Source organism: Amblyomma maculatum, chromosome 2, assembly GCF_055883805.1.
Source record: "Amblyomma maculatum isolate TAMU_Amacu chromosome 2, ASM5588380v1, whole genome shotgun sequence".
Lineage (NCBI taxonomy): Eukaryota > Metazoa > Arthropoda > Arachnida > Ixodida > Ixodidae > Amblyomma > Amblyomma maculatum.
In genome coordinates, this window is record NC_139345.1 from 133164295 (window position 1) to 133191486 (window position 27192).

The window sequence follows — 27192 nt, forward strand, 5'->3', positions numbered from 1 at the left end:
CAGCACTCTGCCCTCTAGGGATATTCTCATCGTATCTTTGGGATTGCTGATCTACTCGATACTCAAGGACGAGGGCAAGAACTAATGGCTACAAACTTCCCGCAACGTTGGTGCAGTGGTTGGTGCTTGACTGCCTTTCCTGAGGATGCGGGATCGAATGCCGGCCGTGGCGGCTGCTTTTCGACGGCGGCGAAACGCAAGGCGCCCGTTTACTTTGCGATGCCATGTGCACGTTACAGAACCCCAGGTGGTCGAAATTTCCCGAGCCCTCCTACGGTGTCTCTCATAGGCTGAGTCGCTATGGGATGTTAAACGCCGTGAACTAAACCAAACCTAATGGCTACAAGCCAGTAGGACAGAACATGTGGCAGCATATGTGCGTCTTAGTTTCTTAGTCTGTTTGTGTTGCCATGTCGTCCATCTAGAGCCGTAACTCTGTGATTCTTTCAGTTATTCGTGAATTTTACGCAGTCTTAAGATGGCAGCCATGTAACGTCGAAATGTGGTGTTTACGTCGTCTCTCCAGTGTGTCAACTACTTGGTGAGTTTTTTTAGTGCGCGCTGTTTTGATCCCGCCTACGAGAGCTAAGGCAGCGTCCGCTACTCAATTCTTCATTAATGCCTGATAGCATAAAATGGGGACGAATATACACCGCTTAAATTCACTTCTGGCACATGAACCCACCGGCGAGAGCCCGCGGTAACTAGAGCCGCCGTCGCACAGCGTCCTCGAGGCCTCCCGTCTCTCCGGTAAGACCGCCGCCTTCGACGGACGTTCGTTCGACGTCTTTGTGTATGAACTACGGGAGGCTCCCAAATCCCTGCAATTGGGTCGAATCGTTTCTACTTTCATCCAAGACCAACATTATTCAGCCTAATTTTACGTTTGTGAGTGTCTCTGTTTTACCGTTTGCACCGTTGTGTCTTTCTGTTGCTGCTATTTCTTGATTATGCTTGAGAGTACTACTTACATAGAATGTTAACCGTTATTACATGACATGTGATATGGAAGTTACAAACTTTAAGCAAGTTAACATACATATTAATGTGTTCATAGACTCATATCACAGGACCGCCTCGTTTTGTAGTTTTCTTTTCGGCGGTTTGTTGTTTCTCGGAAACTAAGCCGGTGAAACGCTCTACCAAAATGTCCCACACAGATCGCGGCTGCACTTGTCTACATTGCGCGTAGAGCATGGTGTAAAATCCTCTTCAGCGGGCAGGCCAAGTGTTTATTTTCTGATTCAGAGCGAGCCTAATTTACTGTTGCGACCTTAAACATGTACCTAATTCTGGCCGCTTCTAGAACGCGGTCTAGTTTGCTTCAAGACGTATTCAAAGATGTTCTCTCATTTCAAGCGCAAGTTCCGCTTCACTGCAGCTCTGCCTTTGCAAGCTAACTCGTATCCTGTCCCCTCATCCTTCAACAAGCTCCTCATTAGGGAGAAGGACCTCTCTACCAGGCGTTGGTGACGGGGATTAATAAAATAAATTCCACAAGTTTCAAAAGGTTTCGGTTGCTTGGGAAACACTAGAAGAACTCGGCACACTTCACGTCGGTAGGTAACTGTTCGCTCGCAAACTTTGCCATCGGATTGTGAAGCTTGTCGCACCTGTTGAGGCGAGGCTCAGGCCGGTGACCTCAACAGCACAGGCGAGCTCGTTCAAAGAAAATTCTCGCTCTAGCCCTAGCACAGAAAGAGCCATCAGTGGGAACTTGCGCTATGCGCCATGGCTCGTCCTCTGCTTCTGAAACTCGTTTGCTGTTAGAGTCATAAGTGGGCCGAAAACGTTTTCTTTCGTCGCCCCACATCATGGGCTACGAAACTGCTCAGATATCAATCCGGGACATACCGATGTTCCTACATGGCCATGTCGGAAAGCGGCACTTTATTTGAATAAGCGTCAGTAACGCTAAATTTGGGACTGTTTGCAAACATATATCCGAAGCGCAGAGTGAAAAATCGGCAGCTTAGCACGCGGAGCGACCGGCTACCGAGATGGCGCTGTCAAATTGCTCCGAGAAAGGTAACATCGGCTGATGACACTTGCCGATGTGGATTACAAAATGTTTATGAAAGTTTTATAGCGAAACGGTTACAGAGAGTAAAAGATATTGTATGGGTCAAAGCAAAGATGCTGAGTTAAAGGGTGAAGCATGCATACAAATATCCCGTAGCTAGGAGCATTTTGCAATGACTCGATGGTTTTTAAGACCGTGCAGCGATGATGCAACTAGACCTGGAGAAGATGTTTGACCGGGCCTGCCACGAAATTCTGTTTTCAATACCGGATGAGATAAACATAGGATCATTTATCTTGAGGGGAGTTCAAATGGGTCATGCAAATTGTTTCACTAGCATCATCTTAAATGAGCAGGTTGCAGAAGGCTTTCATACACGATCATTTTTTCGACAAGATTGTCCGCTTACTCCTTATTTATTTACCTGTATACAGAGCAAATTTGTATAAATCTGGTTTAGAATGAAAGGATCGATTGATTTAGATCTATGGAAGAAGAAATAAAAATATTGCCGCGTGCTGGCGGCATAACCGTTTTCTCTCATAAGAAAGAAACCGTTTCCGATGCAATCGAAGATGATACTCGCTTTTATAAGCAAACCGCCAGCGAAGCCAACTGGGACAAATGTTTGGGGTCTGGTATGCACTGTGGTCGAACGCAACTTCCCTGTTCGATCGAAAATATTTCGTGGTATTTTACACCAGCTAGGTATCTCGGAGTATCGTTGAAGACTACGAGGATTCGAAACGGTACTGAAGCGATGAATGTTAATACATACTGTTGAAAACAACTAATTGGGGTGGTCTTAATTTATCGATGTTCGCACGTTCGACTGTAAGCAAATCATTGCTGCGAAAGGTGGCATGTATTACAAGTGCTACCCATATCGAGGGTCAGCGTGCAGAAAATTCGCAGATTTCTAGCGGTTTTGTCTGGGCTTCAGTCTGGGAGAGAACAAGTTGTACCAATTTATTTTGCTCAGTGAAAAGTGGCGGGCTTGGTTTGGTCTATATATATTTACGACCAATAATGGCCAGGTATATGTTCTTACATAATCAAAGCGATCTTATTTTGTGTACGGTTTCCCCAAGTGAGGTTGTGTCATGTCTTATCCTAATTTTCGGTGTTTTCTAGTAAAATCAAACACAGAAGGCTAAGTGTTGTTTACAATAGGTTGTGGCTTTTTTAACATATTATAAGTAATATTTTTACAGGATTACCTAAGTGCTGTAAAGCAAAAATACGTGCGCAAGGCGTTGCTTGATGTAATGTTGCAAGTGCCACTGTATCATTCATTACACTGCGGAGGGTAAAGTAAAGATATCTGAAATAGAGTTGAAATGATGGCAGTCCAATCATCAGCAAAACTTTTCTTCTTTTTTTTTTTTTTTACACAGGGGTACATAAGTTTTTAAACCATGATTGAAACAAAATTGCTGGTCGCTGTATTCCTTGTTTTGCCATAAGCCGGGAACCATACACGATACCTTCTCTTATGCTGGGATGCAGTAATTTTCTGGAACATCTTTCAGTGAACCTTAAGAAAGCACCTGACAGTGCCACCATATTGTATACGGTTCTTTCCTGTCCATAATCAAAGGGGCGTGCCATACGAATTCACCATATTGCTTTTCCCCACAGTGCATGGAAGACGAGGATAGCTGAGATACAGGCTGAAATGGATGCTCGCTCAGAGAGGGAGCACATCATTGAATGTGTTGCTTACCTTAAAGCAAAGTATAATGCCCAAACTGAGAAACTTGAATAGATGCCTCTTCAGGCCGCTCTAGTAAACTAAAAGGTTTCTTACACACTGTTCAACCCTTCTGTTAGCACATTGTAATATTCGTTGAGAAGAATAAATAAAGAAACAAAAACTATTTGACCCTGGGGTCACTGCAGCGGCCAGCCAGTGAAGCCAATTTTCTCCTCTGGGTCTGCCTTGGAAACCTATTAGTCGCGGGTTCTTGTTTTATTCCTTGCACGGTAGGTGTAAGGCAGCATCACAATCACCTGGAAAGAATCTAAGAATGTGAGAAGCAACGCTTGTGCATTAAAAGTTCCACCTGTGTTAGATAACCGTTCTCAAGATCAATATCGACAGAAAGACGCATTCAGTAACGTGATTCTGCTACCAACCTGCGGTGTCCCATCCAACGGTGGGGAGCTGAAACATAAAATCTCGCAATTCTTTCATCTTGGAGCCGTGTACAGTCAAAGCAATATAACGACGTAGACATGAAAGCCTAAAAGTATTATAAATAATATTGACCTTTATTTATCTTCATCGACAATGAAATCTAAAACCAAGACAGTCATTCTAAAGATCAGGGCAGAAACAACAAATACCTAAAAGCGCAGTTTTGTTCTCTGGCTCGTCTGTGCACAAGATAAAACTAAGACGCAAGACAAACATTACAAGAACCTGCAGATGCGTTTGATTATCATTGCACTCTGCAGTGCCCCTCATGAGATACTTAAGAGCGATGGCATTGCAACAATATCTTCACAGTTTATTTTTGAGTGTGTGAGCGACATCTGATGCCTTGTCTAAGGAACCGACTTGCGTCATTTTGCTTATCCGTGAAAATGGCGTCGCTCTCGAGCACTGATTAAAAGCAATGGCTCTTCATCAAAATCAAAAGAAACTGAAAAAGCAAAAGTACACTCCACGCAATCCCGTCACGATCACTACACTTGCGGTCAATTCCTGCGCTGACTAGCACCAACGTTATGTCATGCAGAACGAAGCGCAGGCAAAATGCGCGCACAAAATGACGATGCTACGGATAATCTCATAAAATGGTATTGAATGGGAAGCAGCCGGAACTGTTTATTTTTACTTCACTGCAGCGGCAGACGCAATTTGTTGTATTAAAACAGCACACGAGTTGTGTTCTGATTGAAGGGGAGCGGCAGACGCTTTCCCCCTCCCGATTCAGATATGTGCTTCCTCACATCACTGCACTGTCGTCATGAGTCCTTTCGACAGACTAATTCGTTTTTGGCTGTATGGAGTGTTAACTACAGAGAGAAATCCTCTCGCATATTTTAGATGATAACTGCGGCTGCCTACGATGACGTCGCGAACGGTGACACTTTCATCTTCGGTTGATAAGGCGGCAAAAAGCAGCATTGAAGTAACTAAATACGACAAAAAACAATAGGACGAACAATGGCGGTACTTTTACCGAGCACGATCAACTTCGACATTAAAATACTCTTAGCGCGTTTAAAGTCAATGAAAAATCTTCTTTCCTGAAATTGTAATCGATAAAAGAGCGTGCGCGTGGCTAAAGTCAGTTTGTGCAACTATATTTACTGATTATTTTTAAATTTCTTAGCAATAAATATCTTCATTAATCTAAATATTGAGCGGCATTCTGCAGCTTCGTTTCTGTCTGCGATTATTTGGCTTCACGTTCCTATAACACTTAATGCAATAGCTGATGCATAGGCACTCAAATTAAGGCGCTAGGTTTGGAATAAAGATTTGTCATTTGCTCGCTTAATTTAATCGCCCTGCAATCTACTGTATTTGGTGTTGAATCGCTCATTCGGTGCGACAAGTGATAAAGTGAAGCACAGTGTTACACTGGTAATGCACTGGTCTTCTAACCATGGACCACGCTTGCCGCACAGCAGGGCAGTATATCATCCTACTGCATTATAAGCCTCGCCCGCCCTTTAAAGTGCACGCCACATAGTTTATTGTGTACACCAGCTCACACAGATTGGACGTTTCTTCTTACGCGCACTTCTCTAACTTATTCTTCGCTCCTAAGTCCCATCTCATAATTCAAAGAAACGAAAGCAGGCTAGCGGAGAGACAGCACGCAGCTGCCGTTGTTCCCACGGTTCCCTGGACGGCCGGCTAGTCATGTAACCTGTTTTGGTCTTATTTCGGGCAACCCGCCGGAAATAGAGCTAGCATCGAACGCACTTGCTGCGTGGTGTAGCGGGAGCCCAAGCGTCATTTGGTCCCAGAGACTTGTGGTTCCCGTTGTGTATCCCTGCACGCCATGAACCCACGGCTCTAACACTATACGGAAGAGGAGAGAAAGGACCAGACTGGGGGGCGTTCTTAGGTGCACTACGCACTTTTAGTCACGGGTTTTATCACTGCATGTACAAATTTATGACCTTCCCCAGTACTGCTTTGTGTATTATTGCAGTATGAAGTCTGATTAATATGTCTAAGAACGTAATGCGTCATGTAGCACATGACCTAGACTCCCTGCAGTACGTTAAGAAACGCGGAAATTGGGGTCGTTTTTGTCTACAGTATGCTTAGGAACTCTACCCCGCGGAGCAAACGGAGAGAGCATATCAAATCGCTCCTTCCAAGTGCCGAAAGCAACTGAATAGAAGTAAACATTTTTCCTGTAAAATGAGCGAGCGCGGTCAAGTAATTACTTGCGCCTGTTTCCATGGGATCCTTCTGAGCATGAATAAAAAAATGGCATTAGCATCATAACATTACCATTTGTGCAATTGAAACGTACGTACACGTATGGCATTCCAGGTGCCATCCCTATTTTGCAGATCGTAGCAGAAACACACCATCGCGACATAAAAGTGTGATGTGACGTCGTCTATGGCGCGGTATATCCGACTTATGAAGCTATAGACAAGTTTTCGCCTCGCCAAACAATTAAGTTGACTTTTTGTTTTTCTTGCACACCTAAGCTGCCACTCTTAACGAACTCAAATCGTGCCGTGGCTGTACATCTGCGCCTTCTGTCAGTTCACTAATACTGATTCTTTGATTTCGCACCTACAGGAAATAAGTCAAAGAAACAAAGAAAAAACAAACAAGCCAGAACCAACTCCGAGGTGGATTTGTGGGCAATTTTTCCGGGCAGTGCTTACATTTTCAAAATGATTTGTTTTACTTCTCGGTCACTAAAGGGTGTTCGAATAGCTTTTGCAAGGATGTCCCCCTTGCGGACGGTAATTGTAACTACACTATCCACGACCCCTTTTATTGAATGTGAGTTGATGAGGTGAAACTTGTCTTTCAGAGCTTCTTTCAGTGGATAGCACTGGTGAATATTTTCTGAAACTTAAGAAGAGGCAATATCTCTCCTCTATGCTTGTGCGCGCTCCTTCTACCTTGCTAGCGAACAAAACGCTTGCTTATTGACCTTGCTGACGCTTCCCTAAAATTAAATGCGAAGTTGAGATTACAGTGTTTCGGTTTTCAACACCACTAGTGCATTCTATTCACTAAGAAGTCCAGGAACTGAAGACTCTAGTTCAATGACTTTCACAAGCGCAAAACGCGCGGTGGATCAATGGTAGCAAGGTGGGAGGACCACACGATACCACTCACGCAATTAAACCGTGTCACACCGACATTATGTTCCGTAATGTCCACACTTCACTTTCACACTCAACTGCTTGGCATGAGCTCGACTCATATGTCACCGCCGTACTCAGCAACCATGTTCTCCTGGAGGCAGACGTGATGTATAACTTCTACTGAGGCCAGCAAATGGGCATCACGGAACCGGTGCAGTCAGCGACGCCCACAAACGAAACGGAACATAAACTCTGGTAACGTGACTACAAGGAACAAATCGAAAATGACTTGAATTCACAAGTACACAAGTCTGTTATATCACCGGTTCTGTGCTCGTTATGGTTCGCGAAACCTGTTGTGCCCACAACTCCAGACGAACAGTCTCCCGACCCTGCAGTTGTTGAACGCAATCTCGCAGAGTTCTTCAAAGCACTAACATAACCACAAGCACCAAAACACTCGGTGTATCCGCTCTTGCTCAAAACAGGCGTTCTCACACAGGAACACTAGTGCGGGCACTCGCAGGTGGGTAGCACCTCCTCTTTGGAGTAACGCAGCAATAGGGTGGGACACTGCTTGGCGGAAGGACGTCGTAATCACAGCATTCTTGCGAGCTGCAACGTCCGCTGCGGGCGTCAGGAGAGCCAGTAGTAGAAGAGTAGCACCACCACAACCAGGCCGGCCACGAGCAGGAAGAAATCGACCAGGATGGACCGTTGCGGCCGCCTCCGGAACCGTGTAATCAGCGTTCCCTGCGAGTGGAAAGAGATATGAGATCTAAGTGAATCAAACGAGTGCAGTTGGGAGCAATACGGCATGGTGTGATTTGGCATGGTATGACACGTTTCATTCAATAATTTCAAGCTCCAGTGGGCTGTAAAAAACGGCGGAGCACACTGCTTCAGGTGAGTGTTTCACCATATGGCGTGCTGCGACGTGCACTTTGAAACCTCGCAGCATGCTGCCAAATTGAAGGAGAAAAACTGCAGGAAGCATCGACGGCTGTTTTCAGGCAACGCAGTGGGATCAATAAAACTGCGAGTCTATTACGAAAACTCGGCAAGATAGCCCTGCGTACACAGAGAGGAAGATTTACCGTCGCTAGGCTTCGCAGGGCGGCTTCTCAGAAATACCGGCACGTGATTGTTGCAAACGCGTGGGAACTAAGAAAAGCTATACAACATGAAGTGGAGGGCTAGTTGGTCTGACATCTTCAAGTGGTGTAGCGCTACGGCACAAAGCCTAGACAAGAGAATGGGCGTGTCTGTCCCATCCTCTTGTCTAGGCTTTGTGCCGTTGCGCTGCACCACTTTAAGAAAAGCTGCCATTTGCTCATTTCGTGGTTCGTCACACCTCATATGTTTTTCTTTTGTTTCGCAGGTGCCACAAAACACTTACTGCTCTCCGCCACGTACTCGCGTGCTTTGTGGACGGCAGAATGAAATGCAATGAGGGAGACGTAGAATGACAAAAAATAATAGCGACGGCCACGAGAAAGCTAACGTCATCGACTGCGTTTTTATAACTACTGCAACTAGTTCGCGCATATTTGTAATCGGGAGAAATTTTCGGGAACCATGCAGAGTTACGGATCGCTTGGTATCATTGGCGCTGATTACGAAATGGTTTCTTAGTTTGTAACAAGCACACACTCACCTTCTTGAGCTTGACAGGTCTCGAGTATTTCTGCTTTTTTCGATTCTTGAGAGATATTTTCTTTTCATAGGCATAAAGCTTAAGAATCTGCTCTCTCGCTTTGATTTTCTTGTTTGCCAGCTGTTGCTGCTGTTGGCACACTGACGTGCACACATCGCGATTCTGCATCGCTAACAAACGTGTCAATTGCTCCCTATGCTCCAAGCTCGAGGTGATAGAATAAAACGGTTGCTGTCTACTGCTTCAAAGGCCGCCAGTTTGCATTAGAAAAGAGGTCTGTTCGAGCCCGGCGTTTTCGACTCACCTCAACAGAGGCACATCAAACTGGATTGCGCGGGTCGATACCGCTGCATGCACGCGACTGCGCGGCAGGGAAAGTTGCTCATCGAGTATATTAGGCTAGCGACATGGTCGATACCATTTGCCCGCCTGGTTCGATGCGCCGTGGTTCCGTTAAATGCGCCCAGGCACATCAGAAGGGTGCGGAAATGGGTATACGGGGAACAAAACGAGTAATCATATAGAATGCTAGGATACCGCTCAATTTGTACGGGGTGCCCGTACTACGTTAGCTGCGATAGCTACTGCTATACCATGAAACTTCAGAAGTGCTAAAATATGCACAATACGCTATAGCGAGTGTCTGGGTTCTTTACCTTTAGCGAATGTATGTTTTCATATGCTGCGATGAGCTAAACAAGAGTAATTTGAGCCAATTAGCTATTACCCTACAATTCGTCTAACTCCTATCGACAGAGCAAATATAAGACGTCAAATGAATACGCAGAAACCACAGCTTGAAGGACGCTCGTTTAGGCCTCGAGCACGGTGTGAGCAATCTTGCAATTCTGAGATGATTCCGAGAAGAGCCTCTATTCTGACGTGTGGTAGGGCAATATTCCCTCGCACATTCGATCTAATACAGCAACTTCCCCACAGAGTGTCGTCACACTATACAGAGCGCTTCTAGGCGACTCAAAGGTAAGCTCAGAGCTGCAATATCTGCTCAGCTCATCCTTGAAGTAGTCATCGTATAGCGAGGTACAAGAGTCCGTGTGAAATTATACCCTCTGCGTCCTTCGGCTACGCGCAGGCGACGGAAACATTTCTGACGCACATCACCGACCTATCCTACCGATTCTAAATCATCGATCTACCGGTCAGTTTGCAACGATGCTGAAGAGACAAATTACTTCATTGTGCTGTGCTAGTGACAAAAGCGGAGAGCAGACTCACAGCAGAAGCGGGCACTCCCAGTCGAGAATTTTCTATTGCAATATTGCAAGATTCTTTGAGCCAGCCTAATCCACACAGCCGGGTGTAGGACAAAGCGGACGCAGTGCCCCGAGGGGTAAAATCCCTATCCGACGTCTCTCGCACCAATACCAGGCGAGCTGAGCGGCTCTCGCCGGTTTGAAGGGCCTCCCTGGGACTGACGCCGGCAGACCAGGAAGGACGTGGGGGAGATTCTCAGCCATCTGGGATACGTGTATACAATCGCCGATGAGCGCCAGGAGGTGCGGGAAAAGCGGCTGCTCTCCCAGCCCGCTGCCCAGACTTATAACTTCCTCTCCTACAGTAAAAGAAAATATTCTGTCTGTTTTTTTTTCTTAGCTCGCACAGCAAAGTAGCTCAAAGGGAAATGCTTGATTGATGTGCGACCACTGGAAGTGGCGGGGCGTTTACTTGTGAACTTTTTATCCTTGAGGGTTTCTACGTAAATAAGCGCCCGCTCTGTCCGGACACTGGCCTGTTTGTTTGTACAGTATGCGCCAGGCGGAAGACGGCAGACACGGCGCGGCCAAGGCCTGTGTGTACTTTACAACCGGCGAAAATGGGCACGAGGGAGCTAGCCGCTGTTTTGTTCCAGCCGGTCGTGTAACCAGTATTGGCTTCGCAAGGCGCCTTGAGCGGTGGCAAGTGCATTGGCTGCGTATGCTTGGAGAATGGGTTCCCCATTTCTCATGTATTGGCGCAAAATGCTCGGCAGCCGGCAATAGGGCACTGTTACCCACAAGACGGGCAGGTTTTCAGCCTAACCAGAATGCCAACCGACGACCTTCACACGGAAGCAGAGGATAAAATGATCTGCGCGAGACGGCCGCGATATTTCATGAAGCGCAAACTCTACGGCCTGCAATTTGCCCTCGCTTTCTCTGCTAAGGATCAGTTATTCCCACTCTTCCGCATTACCCATACTGAGAGGCACTGTGGTTACAGATATTTTTCACAGATGCGCGAGAGTACTCTGGGCGTCGTTTGACACATCCCGTGGGGCTACCTTTGTCACCGAATCAATATATATGGGCGCGTTCAGATAAGAACGGTAATCGAAGGCACATGAACATTTTTCTTTTTCATTAAACTTTTTATAAGTGCTGAGCAAATGTGTCGACACCAAGGAATAAACCTTAGTTTTACAAGATAAGGCGCGGTTTCAGAGAAAAAAAAATCGTATGTCATTAGAGGTTGAAAACACCGTTTTTGCTATTTCAAAAAGTTGCAAGTTTGGAGACCTTCTGCATGCGCACTATGAGATTGTCACCTATTACCATTACGCACTTATTTTCTGCAACTTTAACTTTTATAAAAACTCTTAGAAACCCGTTTTATTGCTGCAGTTGATGTATTCAAAAATTACTATATATATATATATATATATATATATATATATAGTAATTTTTGAATTTATTTCATTTTTTGGCCGCTGAAAGAACAATATTGAAGCCTCCAACAAACTGAAGGCGAACTGAAGTCAGGATATCGATGTTGAGTTGTTCAAAAATTCTCAGTGATGTCTTGTGAATAGCCCGACCCCGCCTTTTCCAACTCTCGACAAAATAGCCCCCGAGGCAAATAAAGGTGCCTGCGCTGGACCAGGCATCCCCAACCTCGAACAGCTCAGAGAACAGCATAGCAACGGTCATTGCTTGAATCCCATCATCGCCCTTTCAGCCCACCCCTTTCAGTTTACCATCCTCTCTGGGCCACGCGCGCTCGATATGCCCCTTACATCGGGGGGTCGTGACACTTCAGCGTTGAAAGCTGCGGCCAGAATCAATATTTCGTTCGCGTTTTCACGCCGTCCTCCATTATCCCGCTCCTTATTCCTGCGGTGATATAACGCGATGACAGCAGTGTCACGTTCATGGATGGCACCTTCTTATCTTCCTAAAACATTGGCTTTAATTTCATCTAACGCAGCGATTTTGTTTAGTTGTCCTTCCTTCTTACCGCATCTCATCAGTGGAACTTTCTTTGCACCACCACCCTCAGGCTGGGCATTATGATGAGCGAATGACCGTTCACGCATGACGATATCCTTCTGACCAGTACGCGATCGGGAGCCGCCATTCTTAGTCGTTTCCAGTCGCGCCGCCCGAGCACAAAGCAGCCCGTTTTGTAATCCATCATCAGTCCCGCACACGCAAGAGGGCAATTATTTCTAACCAAGGCTGAAAACAACTGCAGTCGACAGTAACTGCAAACCTGCCCTTAATAAGACTTCACTTTTTGGGCCTTCCTTGCCTCTGTGGTGATCTGGCTGATGTCCAAAGGGACTTTTGCTATGTGAGCACCATTACCCTTGCTTTCTTCATTGCCCTATACCTTCTGCACAAGGATGTGGGATCGAGTCCCGGCCTCGGCAGCCGCTTTTCGGTGGAAGCGAAAATTAAGGCGCCCGTGTGCAGTGCGATGTCAGTGCACGCTAAAGAACCCCAGGTGGGGGAAAATTCCGGAGTCCTCCCCTACGGCGTCTCTCGTAGCCTGAGTCGCTTTGGGACGTTAAACCCTAAACCAAACCAAACCTATACTTACTGCAGGCCAGCCATAGACACAGAGGTCCTTCAAATAACGTTTCTGCTCCAGCGCGTCAGTAGCGGCCTCGGGAATATACCAGAACCGGCATCGACTGGCGACTCGCAATCCGTAATCACTTCAAATTGACTGGGACTCACATCACCTCCTCCATTCTCAAGGAGGTGTAGATTATCGAAGCCGCCTGGCCCCTCTTTCCTCGTCAATTCATCTGGTCCTCAGTTTGGTTGATATTATTCTCCTTCTCTGAAAGAGCACTGCCTCCATGTGCGCTGAGCTCTCCCAATGGTTTGGCATGCGCAGGAGACATTGAGCTTCGGAAAGTCCGGGTGGTGGTTGCCTTTACTCCTGCCGTATTAGGAATTGGCCTACATTACAATATTTATACCCCCTCCCCCCCCCCCCCCCCCACGCCCACACAAACGCAAGCCAGGAAAATATCCTCTCTGCAAATTCCGAAAAACGGTAAAGATGCTCGTCATATGTTGTATGCTTGCTCGGCACTGATGCCAAAGATAATCTGGATCCTAGATGCAGAGCTTCTCGCTCCGAATATAGGGGCCGCATCTATAGTTTCTCATAGAGTTTCTCAAATCACTAAGCTGTTTTATTTATTTTTTTCAAACATTTCGCGCAATTTTTTTATTGCGAAAGCAATAATACTCTAGGTTTCGAGCCATCAGCACCCACGTGACGCTGTGACATCACACCCCACGTGACACTAGGGTGAGAGCTGGACTACCATGGAAGAAGGAAAGAACTTAGGAGAGGCCCTGACCTCACTTTTTGAAGCCGGTGCGGCCGCTCCGCGACCGGATGCTGCAACGTCTGTCCTCCTCCTTTACCCTCCACATTTTCTTTCTCCTCAACGCTTACGTACCTCGGGCCCTTAGCAACGCCGTTACTAGTGGCTCGAGTTTTCATAGCAACAGCGATGCCGTTGCTAATGGCCTGACTTGGCTAACCCTAAATTTTGAAGTCACTTCCGCCACTTTCTCCAATGCATTGGGAAAGGCAAGGGCCTCTCTAACCAAGGCTGTTTCTCCATGTGGGCTACCAACTGAAGCGGTCGGCGTAGCGCAGCTGCACCCACGTGATGCTGTGACGTCACACCCAACGTGACACTAGGGTGAGAGCTGGGCTACCAACTCAAACGGTCGGCGTAGCGTGTTCACAGCCACGGCGCAGCGCGGGACGTCACACCCCACGTGGCACAAAAGCGGTCGGCGTGGCGCTAGAGACGCAGCTGGTGTTGACGTGATACGTGACGTCAGGCATGTTCATACGGCTTGGTTAAAGCGGGGCTTTATATGTGGGCTGGCAAGAGCTGCCATCTTGGGTCTCTCGTTTCACATGGGACGGTTATGTCAGAATGCCTGCTAGGACCCTGAAATTAACGTTACCCCTATAGGCCACTAAGGCACGTTCATACGGGTTGGTAAAGCGGGGCTTTATATGTGGGCTGAGGAAGGAGAAAAAGAGAAGAATGCTCAGTAACCCGTAGGTAATGCTTTCGCTCAATATTTGGTTCTGCAGCGTTGAACCCTTGTAATTTTATTTTTCATCACAACATACTCCTTCATGCCCTACGGAAAAAAGCTACGAATAATAAAAACAAAACATACTGTTTAAGCCCAGCAAGCCTATCACTTATAATCTTAAAGCTTTCAGCAAACAGTCCTTCTTCGACTTATGACAAAAATAATTTCTACCTTTACATTTCTGCATAAGCGAGTGTGTGCAGGTTAGGGTGAGCTAAATACCGGTGGAAAAGATTTTTCACTGCCTAAAAACCTATTGAAACTTTTCTGCGTCGGTTGGCTTGCAATTCGTCTCCTAATTATTTTCGTTTATAGCGTCTACGGCGTTCGACGCATAAAAGTTATATATTTTCAAAAAACATCTTGTGATTAAGTGACATCGTTCCCAATCCTGTCGGGTTAAAACGTTGCTGCCGTTTGTGACACATCCGCACGACGGACCTCGCGCTATTGGTCATTCGATCTTTATACTTGATTCACAATTTTTCTTCCCGTCTCGTCAAATTAACATAGAGCGTCAGATACAACCTTAGCCAACGAACGCGAGAGAAAAAAAAAAGAGAAAATAGGGTGGCATTAAAATAAAACCACAGTCAATAAAAAGCAAAAATGCTGGAGGCATCGGGACGATCGAAGCAGTTGCTCTCAGCTGCAATAGATAAAGATGTAAAGATATACTGTCACCCGAGTATCTCTCAGTTCAGTTCAGTCGTTCAGTCGTGTCCGACTCTTCGTGACCCTATGGACCATGTCACGCCACGCTTTCCCGTCTCTCACTATCTTCCTAACATCACATAACTTCATCTGCAGTGCCTCGAGGATGCCATCTAACCATCGCGTTCGCGGCCTACTCCTTCTCCGGCGACCCTCAACCTTTCCCAACATCAAATCTTTCTCCAGCGACTCCTCTCTTCTCATCAGATGACGAAAGTAGCTGAGCTTTAACTTTAGAATTTGACCCTCCAATGAGCAGTCAGAGTTTATGGTCGACAATATCGACTGATTTGATCTTCTGGCAGTCCAAGGAACTCTCAAGAGTCTTCGCCAACACCACAATTCAAACGCGTCAATTCTGCGGTGGTCAGCCTTTTTCACAGTCCAACTCTCGCATCCATACATCACAACTGGAAAGACCATAGCACAAGTTATACGGATCTTGGTTGGCAGACTAATGTCTCTGCTCTTTACTAGGCGGTCAAGGCTAACCATTGCTCTCTTTTCCAGAAGCAGGCGTCTCCTAATTTCATGGCTGCAGTCTCCTTCCGAGGTAATCTTGGAGCCCAAGAAGAGAAAATCTGTCACAGCTTCCACTCCTTGTCCATTGATGCTCCGGGACTTGACAGGGCAAGACGCCATGATCTTTGTCTTTTTAATGTTCAGTTTAAGCCCAAATTTCTCACTCTCTTCCTGTACGCGCATCAGAAGTCTCTTGAGTTCCACTTCACTTTCTGCCATTAAAGTGGTATCATCCGCATATCTAATGTTGTTGATACGTTTTCCAGCAATCTTCACTCCAGCCGAAGACTCGTCCAGACCGGCCTTCCTCATGATGCACTCTGCATATATGTTAAATAGGCAGGGCGACAGTATGCAGCCTTGCCTCACTCCTTTCTCAATCGGAAACCAATCAGTAAGACCATGCCCAGTTCTGACTGTGGCCTCTTGTCCTTCATACAGGTTCCTGAGGAGACAGATGAGATAAATTGGAAATCCCATCTCTTGGAGAGCTTGCCACAATCTGCTGTGATATACGCAGTCAAACGCTTTCGCATAATCAATAAAGCAGAAGTAGATGGGTTTCTGGAACTCTCTTGCTTTTTCCATGATCCAGCGAAGGTTGGCAATTTGGTCTCTAGTTCCTCTGCCCTTGCGAAACCCAGTTTGCATGTCCGGAAGCTCCCGATCCACATACTGCTGCAGCCTTCCTTGGAGGATTTTCAACATCACCTTGCTAGCATGCGAAATAAGCGCGATCGTGCGGTAGTTGGAACAATCTTTGGCACTGCCTTTCTTTGGAATGGGGATGTAGACTGACCTCCTCCAATCCTGTGGCCACTGCAGGGTTGTCCAAATCTTCTGACATAATGTATGCAAAATGTTAACAGCGTCATGGTTGAGGTTTTGAAGCAACTCAGCTGGAATGTCATCAATTCCACTAGCTTTGTTCTTAGCAAGGCTGGTTAAGGCCCATTCAACTTCACTCTTCAGGATGCCCGGCTCGAGATCAGTAATCACAACCGTCTTATGTTGGGTTTGCACATTCGGGTCCTTCTTGTACAGTTCTTCTGTGTATTCCTGCCACCTCTTCTTTATCTCTTAGTCTTCAGTGAGGTCTTTGCCTTGTTTATACTTTATTACGCCCAGCTTAGCACAGAAGCTTCCTTTGATATCTTTGATTGTCTTATACAGAGCTCTTGTGTTCCTTAATTGGCTGTTGTCCTCAGCTGCTTGGCACTGTATGTTCAGGAAGGCGTTCTTATCTCTCCTTGCTATTTTCTGAAAATCCGCGTTGAGAGCCTTGTATCTTTCTCTTTCCCCCATAACTTTTGCCATCCTCCTTTCCTCAGCTATATGCAAAGCCTCTTCAGATAACCAGTTTGCTTTCTTGCATTTCTTTTGCTTTGGAACTACCTTAGTAGCAACTTCTTGTATTATATCACGAACATCAATCCACATCTCTTCGGGCTCTCTGTCTTCTAGATCTAATTCTTGAAATCGATTCCTCACTTCCACAGCACATTCTAATGGAATTTGATCCAGATCATACCTGAAAGGCCTTCTAGTTTTCTCCGTTTTCCTCAATCGAAGCTTAATTTTGGCAACAAGAAACTGATGAACGGTGCCACAATCGGCCCCAGGCCTTGTTTTTACTGCTTCGGCGCAAAAAAAAATCAGCCCTTAAACAAAGCGAATTGTCTACCTTGCATTAACATGTGGCAAAAAAATAAAAAAAATGACGGCTCAGAAACGCATCACGTCGTTCGTGGAGGGCGTATTACATCATGTTCTTCTCAAGCTACCGCTTCAAGCAGAAGAGAATTTGAAGTGGAACAAACTTACGGTGGGGCTCTTCTATAGGAAGCATTTATTAAACCATGGCGTTCTTTTGAACCATATCAGCTGACATGTTGGCTATCGTTTAATTTAGCTTCGAAAGCCCTTTCCAATTCGCCCATTCTTCAGAACTTTGAACGAATAAACTGCACCCTTACCCTATATGATTTCGACTCAGGGACTGTTCTCTAATGGCAGAAGTAGTACAAATGTTTTGACGACACAGACACTAGATGAAGAGGAATGTTCCCCTAGTGCCACATAACCAAAGTAAAAAAAAAAAAAGCCTTCCCTGGGACGGACGATGCACTGCAGCCCGTAGCTCTTTGTTTTTTCCTCACATTTTATGGCGACTGTGATGCATCCGTCAACGCCGCGACAGATTAGCCCTAGCCTGCTCAGCGTCTGTAATAAAGCAAATTGAGACATGTTTTTGTTGTACTTTTCCTGCAGAGAGGCAACGGCCCTGCCTAATTATTCACACATGTCCACTCCGTGCGAAGTCGTGTACGGCCATAGCCTCCTTTAGAGGAGGCTACGGTACGGCTCTTATTTCCTTTGTTTTGTTGCGCCAGCGAGCAAGATGTTTCTTAAAGGATGACGAAGAAATGGTTGTTCTGCTCGACCTCGTCTTCACGCACCATAGGGCGGGACGGCCTTCGCTGCGTGACCACAAGGCCCCCCGACCGCTATAGCAAAACCGTGCATCATTTTCCTCAACCTCATTGCTGTTGTCTTCACTGTCCACGACGGCGGTAACGACAAGGATGACCAGTGATGAACGAAACACCAGGAAAACATGGCGTGATCACCCGAAAAAGCACGTCATAGCACCAGCCGCAACTCATTACGTGTACATGGGAGTTGTGCCTGTATTTTGCTTGACTAACGGATGTGTTTTGGCAGTAAAAAAGCGTTCATAACCTTCATCATACCATCGATCCACCCACGTCCCATACAGGACAAAATCACCTGCAAGTTGTAATAGGATTACCACATGCATGACTTCTGCTATTCTGCGTATCCACTCCAGTGCAGGGTAGCCCACCGGTTGCTTTTACCGGTTAACCTCGCTGCCCTTCCTCCTCATCTTCCTCCTCCTGCGTATCTTTTGTGTCAAGCTATTACGTTGCTCTTTTACAGTCAGGGCCAGCGATGTATGTACATCTCTGCTGCGGGCCTTGTGAGCTTTCGCTGTTTCATCTCCCAATATGAACCCGACCGATATCAGAATAATCCTGCCGTGTGCAACCTGTAGGCCCCAATATCCCAGCGAAATTGTTTTTCACACCTGCCCGCTTGATCAGGAGAGCCAAATTCTGTTTACCGGACAAGCACTAAGCAGTTTTATGGGGGTCATAGAAGGAAAAAGCACGTTATCAATATACTACCATGAAGAAAAGACCGTTATACACTGTCAGAGGGCACACCGTTTTGTTAAGTCAAAATATGAAAATATCAGTAGTAAAAGCATTGTCAGTTCTTAGCATCTGCTACTGACGACGAATGCAAGGCGCTACTGCGAACTCGTTCTCCTAGCAATGTTTGCTGTTCCATATGTGCAAGTGAACGTACGCTATGGAACGTATAGGTTACACGCTGTTTGAAACATGCAAAAGTGCAGTGGCGAGTAAAAAATATTAAGACATATGGCGGATCACCCGAGCGCGAGAATCATAACGCGCGGAGATGCGGGGCCTTTACGGTTTTTCAGTGTTAGTGGGCTCAACGGCATATAAGGAACGGAATTTTTTTTTTTCTCTGGATCGCCATCTCAGCTTTCTTCTCTTTTAAATATACGATTTTTTCCATCGGGATTGAGTTAGCTGCTTGGTTTTGTTTGTTCGACAGCAATGTTCACCAGAAATTATTTTTAGCAGCACTGCGGAACAACGACTAAGAATAATTAGAATATACTTGCATAAAATGGAGCGTTTACAGGACGTAAAGAGCAAACAAATGCATTCTTGATGTCGCTGAGCATGGTTTTGATGAGTGACAAAACACGCGACAAACCGGATGAGTGCATTACGGCACTCCTGCATTCGGGCTGGGGTGCTCTTGATAAAGGTACTTTAAAACACCGCCCTCTCTTTCCCACCCCCTTCTACCCCTTTCTCGTCTTGTCACCGTTGTACAGGGCCGTCCACTTAGAATGCCGGTATGTGCTGCCGCTGCCCCGTGCAGCGCCTCTGGCACGCGTCGTTGAAACTATTGTGCAGAAGCGCACAGTAGTAGACACGCAAAGCATAGAACTAATATACAAACTCTAGAGGGTAAGCTGCCCGTTCAACCAATGGAATCGAACGGTGACCGGCTGATTGCCGCCATCGTCAACCTGTTTGATGGTTGCCAGATGACTTTTGCTTGGTAAACCTGGTCGATGAACAAAGTTTGAACCTTGCAACATAGATCGTTGGAAGATGGCGGCGCGTAGATAACTGACGGCTGCCGTAGAGTAGCTGCTGCAAACAACGGCAAAACTGTCGCGTGCGGAGCTTTTGTGGTGGCAAATTGCGTCGTGTATCTATAGTAATTCCTCTTATAGGAGTCAGGATTGTTCTGTGTCGTTACCTTAAGGCCAGCTAGCCCTGTGATTGTTAGGCGCTTCGCGTGCATTTCGTCCGTCAAGCACACAAGCATCTCACCCTCTGCCTGGCTTATTTTGGATGGCCAGCGCTCCATACAACAAACGTCAAAGAGTGATCGCGTGAGTGTTTACTGTTCACTTAATCTGCCCTGTGTTCTTTTATAAATGACGGTTGAAAATGCTGTGAGCAGAGCAGCGTGTTCTGGTCTAACTGAGACGGTGGCAAACCCGTGGCGCTGAGCCAGTCCAGCTGTTCTCGCAAAAAAATCGGCGAGGAAAAATAAAAAGTTTAGTTTTCTTGGTGTCATTTCCCTCGGGATGCTTTCTTTCGCACGCCTTGCTGTCCATAGTTGTGGTATAGCTGTCGTAGTTGAAAGAAAAACCTGCCATGAAATTTTCAAATGTAAATTCAATGTGGCGTGTTTGCTCACACGTGTTTTAGGCGATATGCCGAATCATTTTGGAGCTTTGGCCTTCCATACAACGCATGAAAGTTCCATCGAGATGCATAAGGGCGCAAGCGGCTCTTTGTTACGAACAGCTTCTTATTTTGAACGCTTTGATCTTGCAACTTGAAGCTGAAGAGACAGTCGAAAACAGAACTTTCAAAGCGAAACTCGGAGCGTCTTCTCGGGAACATGGTTCGCAGTTGTCCTACAGCAACTCCTTAAGCCCTAAACATTGTCTGAAAAGTGTTTCATGACTTGAAAAAAAGGCGTAAAAAGTTTGTAAAGCTGCGTTATTTACCGCAAACTCCAGACCAAACATTGCTCATTTTAGGCATCGCGCGGAAAAACTATGCTGGCCGCAGTGATCAGTTTGATAATGGTGGCACAACATGTGGGAACTTCTTTTCCGTCTCAGCTTCCCTTGGCGTGAAGCCTCGCCTACGGCTCTCACTGCTAGTGCGCAATAATGTCAACGCCGCCCGCCAGTGGATCTCCGCGGAGCGCCGGCAGCAGAGACCGACATTGTAACGAAGAGTGGACGACCCTGTACGTGCATAAAGACGGTTTCCGGAACAGCAGCATCGCGTGATAAAATATCGCTATTCTGGTGGGCAGTCGTTTGCGCTGAATTTTTTTTTTTGACCTGCGAGTGTTCTTGTGCCGCTAACATATTCTTAGATATGTCTTCATATATGTGCTCGTGATGTGGACGAGGCACCATGATTAGCCTTTCTCGTTTCTTAGCTGTCTTTTTGCACTTCTTATTACTTGTATATTATAGTCGGAGGTACAGTCACCACTGCACAAGCGTGTTCTCTCAGATTCCGTCTTACACACAACCCCTAGCAGATGACCAGACTAATATGTCAAGATGTCCTCGAGCTCGTTAGCATTGTTCTGAATCTCCACCCCACAGTGGTGCAGTAATTAGGGCGCTCGACTGCTGTTCTCAAGATTGCGGGATCGAATCCCGGTTGGTAGGCAAAAAGCAAGGAGAACATCTGCTGTGCGATGTCAGTGCACGTTAAAGAACTCCAACTGACCGGAATTTCCAGAGCCCTCCACTGCGGCATGTCTCATAGCTTGAGTCACTTTGGGACGTTAACACCAACCAAACCATCCCCAAGCCACGCGCAGAGCTGATATCGGCAACTAAAGAGTTGGAAAAGATTTTGCAGTGAAGGCTTTTATCGGTAAATAATTAAAGCAATCAAGGAGAATTTGACAAGCTTTGAACTACCTTTGCATGATGGTCTGAGTGTGGACAATGGCGACTATAGATTTAAGTATCACCACAACAACTAAAAGCAAATTCAAAAATAAAAAGATCCTAATGATAACCGACTGTTTACACCTAGTCGCTGTAATTTGCACATTGGTTTAAACAGAGCAAAATTGTTTCCAATTTTATATGCCCAATTCATTTCGTCAAGGCTGTCTCAAAAACGAAAACGACATTGAAAGGCGGTGTATAACAATAAAAAGAAAACTATTTGAATCAGGCAAACCATGTGTGCCGACCCAGAAGTGCATTTCACCCTCACGGCAGCCGATAACAGCGCCTGTTTTATACGACCTCATATTTCAACGCCTCCTTCCATCCTGCGGGCTGTTCGAAGCTTGGCGGGCACCGCGGCAGGGAAAACAAACACTTTTTGGGGTGCGTAATGGAGTTGCACTCGAAAGTAAATATTGCCACTAGAGTGGACGTTAACCTCGGCAGAGTACAGGTTAATAAAAAGATACTTTCGTGATATGGCGCGTTCTGTGATAAACAAAAATGCTTTAACCAACAGCTGGCGTACAGAATCATATTATAAGACCACAAGGTCTCCGCATAAACACAGTGCTGTTTCAATAAGGGCAGAAGAACCGGCTCAGGACTTCGTCTGCGTTCATAAACAGCTCACGGTGGTCAGGCTTTTGTTTATCATGCCTTTGGATTCGTGTTAGCGAGACGGACGCGAGAAGCCGCCTGCACGTCTAAAAGTTTATTCCTTCTAATTTTTCCTGCCTGCATCTCTACCGTTAGTGCCAAATGCGTAAACAGACCGCGAAAAAGAGAAATAGGATATATTTGGAGTTTTTGCCATGGTATAGCCTCAGAGGACAATGCTAGCCTTTACTGCACAGATGTGTCTGCAAGGTTGGGTCCGAACTGGACGGCCTAGCCACCCACAGCTGGAGTGAAGCTGTAGGCTGTGAGTTGTATTGTCATAGCCAAGTCGAGGTACTTAGGTTGACGTTCTGCCCCCATATTTTTAAAGTGGCTATGTGGAGTGCAGGAGCTGACCGAGAGAAAGGACCTCCGCTAGACGTCTTATGCAGAGCTTGCATACCCATTGTTTTCCCCGGTTTCAGAATTTTTTCAGTCGTCATTACGTTTTATCTTGAACAAGAGCAGAGAATGACCAAAAAAGTCTACATGTTTAATTAATGTATGTGTAAAGTACGCAGCCACGCGACTGCAAGTCGCTGCCTTAGCGAAATGCTGAAACGATATAGTTAAATCCGGTTACATCTCTCACATCCTATACACCACATTTTTCCGCAACGAGGCGAAACATTTTTCGAATGACCGCTTTTTTTTATGTACAGAGCCAAGTGTACAGACTTCCATATTGTTTCAGACGCGGAGATGAGGCCAGGACTTGCAGATATAAGACAGAAGTAAACGCTTTAAGACGAAAAATGGGGAAGAGTGAGGATTAGTGGGTGATTTATTTGATGTTCCATACCGCAACAAGCAGCGAGAGAAGAAACAGGCGCTAACTTCAACTAAATCCTTTATTTGGCAATAGCATAGTTATAAAGGAATGAACTCTGTTCCTTGGGAATGTAAATAAAAGGTTATCACGGTGTTGGGTAACGTTTAGCAATCAACCATTAAACCAAACGTAAAACCAAAAATAAAGATGTGAAATTCTTAAAAATTAGTGTACAAGTTTCACAGGTTAACAGGCTGCACTGCATCCAAAAATAAGGTGCATTTTTCTTAATGCTGACTGCTAGCGTTGTTTTCAAACCCGTTTTTTTCGAATGCAGTGGTGTCAATTATATACCTTCTTATGTTATGTACATTTCTTAGAATCCCTCCCCGATTTCACAACAGAGAAGTCAGGAAGGAAGGAGGGGGTAGTACAGTCAATTGGTGTGGCACTGCCGTGTTCACAGTTGCAAGCCCAGTTTTCAGGAGTGCCAGAAGTGCCACGTGATAGGAAGACATGCAAACAAACTAACAAGAAAGATTATCCAGGTTGCCACTATCGAAAACCCGGGCTTGAAAACTGTGTTAATAGTCTGAGTTTCCCCATCAAGAGAATGCATACCATTCTTGGATTCAGGATATTGCGCGAACCTGTGAACAACGTACACCAGTTTTGTTTTAAGATTTTGTTCCAGGTTATATGTTTGGTTTACATGCCTGTCGTCAAACTTACCACATACAGAGATAATCATTTATATGTTTCCCGTCTCAGCAAGTTCCTTTATTTATAAAGTATGTAAATTCCAAATAAAGTTTTTTAGTGCAAATTAGCGCTTGTGCTTGTCCCTTTGCTTGTTGGGCGCTATGTAACAGCAAGTAAAGGTTTTTTTCGGTTTCTACCTTGCATCACGTTTCTCAAGTTTCGCTGGCGGAGAACTAGTGTTATGAAAAGGATTTAACTCCAATATACGCTGGACTTCAAGCACCCTTCACATATGTGCGTATGTGCGCCCACTTGAAAGCACACTTTAAGTCCTTGTGGTGCCATAAATGCTGAACATTATATAAACGTTCCATGCCAGGCAGGGAAATTGCATTGAATATCTGTGTGGGCAACTGCGCTCCCTAACTTCGAAACAAAATTGACAAGCATCGCCACCATCACGTTGAATACTCCAAATGAAAGGCACATACCTCTCTTATATCTCTCCGATTAACCCGGTCCTTAGCCAATAGTGGACAACTTATGCCAGCAAGCCTAAAAATATCCTCCTCCTACATAACTTTCCCTCGCTCCATAAAAACGCTTCATTTTCCTTGGAACCAAATAACACTTAGCGACCATCTGTTATCATTCGTCAGCATGCCATGCCTTGCACAGTTCATTTCTTCTCGGTTTTGACTAAAATGTAAAAACCTTTTTTTTTTTTTTTTTTCCGTGAGCGATTCTGCAGGACTGTTGTCTTTAAACGTTACGTCTATCATTTTTCTGTTCATATCTCGCTACGTTGTCCTCAAAGTATGTCCAACCATTTTCGTTAGCTTCCAAGTTTCCACTCCCTAAGTACCGGCAAGTTAAAGCTGTAATTTTAGCTTGAGAGATTATCGTAGGTAGTAATTCGTGATCTGCAGTGGCTTCCAAAATTTCTCTACACTATTGTTACTTTCTCTAGTTTGTTCCTGCGCGTGGTTTTACTTATCACTTCCTGCATTTATAGACGTATTCCATTATTACATCTGGCTCCTCGCCGCCAACTATAAACTGCCGTTTCACTTCCATACAGTTAATAGTTATCGACACAATTATTTTCAGACCTTCCGTTCTTTTTTGATGTGCTGGTTCTTGATCATATTTCGCGGTTCATCCACTGAGCTACTTAGAACGCAATGCTATGAGATAATTGCAAATTACTGAGGTATTCTTCACTATTACTCTGCGTACATCCTCTAACCAAGCGATAAATAGCACAAGAGGGATCGCACTTCCCTGCCAGATACTTCTTTTTTTATGTGTGTGTGCGTGCGTGCGTGCGTGCGCGTGTGTGCGTGCGTGTGTGTGTGTGTGTGTGTGTGCTTGCGCGCGTGTGTGTGTGTGTTTGTGTGTGCGTGTGTGTGTGTGTGTGTGGAGGGGGGTGGGTTTCAGATGATTTTTTTCCCTTGAGGACTATAGGGGCTGTGAAAAGTGCTATGAAGGACAGCTATAGTACCCTGCACAATCGCACTAATGAACAAGTTTTTTTTCCAAAAGTTTGCACGATACAAAATCGCAGGTTGTGTCTTCTCAAAATTACAAGCTATGCGCTTTCTGGTATTCAGGGTAATGTATACGAATGAACAGGTGTGGACAAAGGTAAACGGAGCTCGCTGCTTCCTCCTAGTAGTTTTCACCAGTTGCCTAACGGAAAAGTTTAGCCAAGGTAAGTGGATGCGATTAGTTATCGTTGAGCTTTGTTAAGGGCAAAATAGTTCCCAACCACTGCCAGGTGGTCGCCACGTCGCCTCCAAACAGTTCTGCGGTGAGTTCCCTTATTCTGTTTTCTAACGACAAACCTATGCATTCACATCAGAACGTATTGTCCTTTTCTCGACAGATGTTCCTCAGTAATATTTGATATAATTTTTGATAGATATCTGTTCAAGAAAAGCTCCCTTCATCGACAACTAAAGATGCAAAGTAGCTCTTGACTTCTTTAGAGGAAATACTCGTCTGTCTCCAGTGATGTGCTAGCCAGTGACTGGTCACGCGTTACCAGATGGCCACGGTGCGTGCTAGACATCCCTTGATATGGAGCCTGTGGCTCAGTGCTCGCACGTGTCGAATCGGACCGAGGAAAAAGTAAGAGCGAAGTTTTTGTCTTTTAATCAACGCCCCCGTTGACGATGGAAAACTCTCCGGGCGACCGCACAAGAAGAGGAGAAAGAGCATTTGCTTCCTCCTTTCGGCGATTCCCTGTATTTGAAGCACGCTCGCCTGTCGCGGAATGAGAATAACAGGGCTGGGCACACATCAAACTGCGAAATCTAAATATCGGCTTCCTCAACGCTCAGCATGTTCCCGCTAGCCTCAGCGGCGAGGACTTAAGAACGTATTTGCACACACCGCTAACTGACCACCATATAACTGCCCACACGCGCACGTTAGCTGTATTTTCTTGCATACACGGAAACCTCGACGTATAGAGACTGGTAGCGGATAATTAAGTCGAGACGTGCGCCGCCGCATGACGTGTTCGAACTGCATTGGCGTACTTGCGAGTTCACCGGTTACAGATGTCTGCATGTGCCTGTAAGCGGTCATGCATGAAAGCACGTGTACTCAGACGTCTATATACGTGCTGCGAACAAACGCATCTTCTGTGCTGGCCGGCCGCTCAAATGTGCCTCAAGCAGCAGGATGCTTAATTTATATAAATGGCCCCATTATTACAGCAGTATAGTAAAGATTCGAAAAGAAAAGTGAATTTCGCGCAAGTGTTCCGTCATAGCCGTTATAGAGAACCTGCACTGCAGTTCTGCGCCTACCGCTAGTGCGCCTAGCATTCGTTGCACCACTCTCTGAGTAGGACGACTGCAGTTACCGGGGCTGATGTTGCCTGAATTATCAAGGAGCCGAAAGTATGCTAATTTATATAAAAGTTTTCTACTACGATAAAAAGGCAGCTTTGTATTTTATTCTGCCATAGTTGTGCAAAAAAAAAAAAAAAAACTGGGCAGAGCTGGATTCATGCGGCTAAGCGAGTACGGTAGATCGTTCTGCTTCACGTTTGTGCAGTGCGGGTGGGCTTGCGTGGGATATTTTGAGATTAACAGAAAGAACTCGCAGTCAACAATAAATGAGTGAAGGCTGGCTTTCGTAGCGTTCTAGTCAGAATCTCGCAGCCATCTTTATACAAGGCTAGGCAAACCAACCTATTTGAACGCACAGTATTTTGCTTAAAGTGCTAAGGTAATTCTCCAACCGGCATGCGTTGACAATTCTTTATTATCACAATTAATAATAATAATAATAATAATAATAATAATAATAATAATAATAATAATAATAATA

The 27192-nt window shown here is 45.6% G+C and overlaps 1 protein-coding gene across 1 annotated transcript in view; it reads right to left on the reverse strand.

Annotated features, from left to right (window-relative positions):
• Positions 1–4065: 4065 nt before the first annotated feature.
• LOC146199924 (bcl-2-related ovarian killer protein-like) overlaps positions 4066–27192 on the reverse strand; it is a 151966-nt gene continuing 128839 nt past the window's right edge. Inside the window, exon 3 of the mRNA XM_084595299.1 lies at positions 4066–8080. Coding sequence (XP_084451425.1) covers positions 7964–8080 — 117 coding nt within the window. The 3' untranslated portion in view covers positions 4066–7963. The remainder of the gene's footprint in view (positions 8081–27192) is intronic.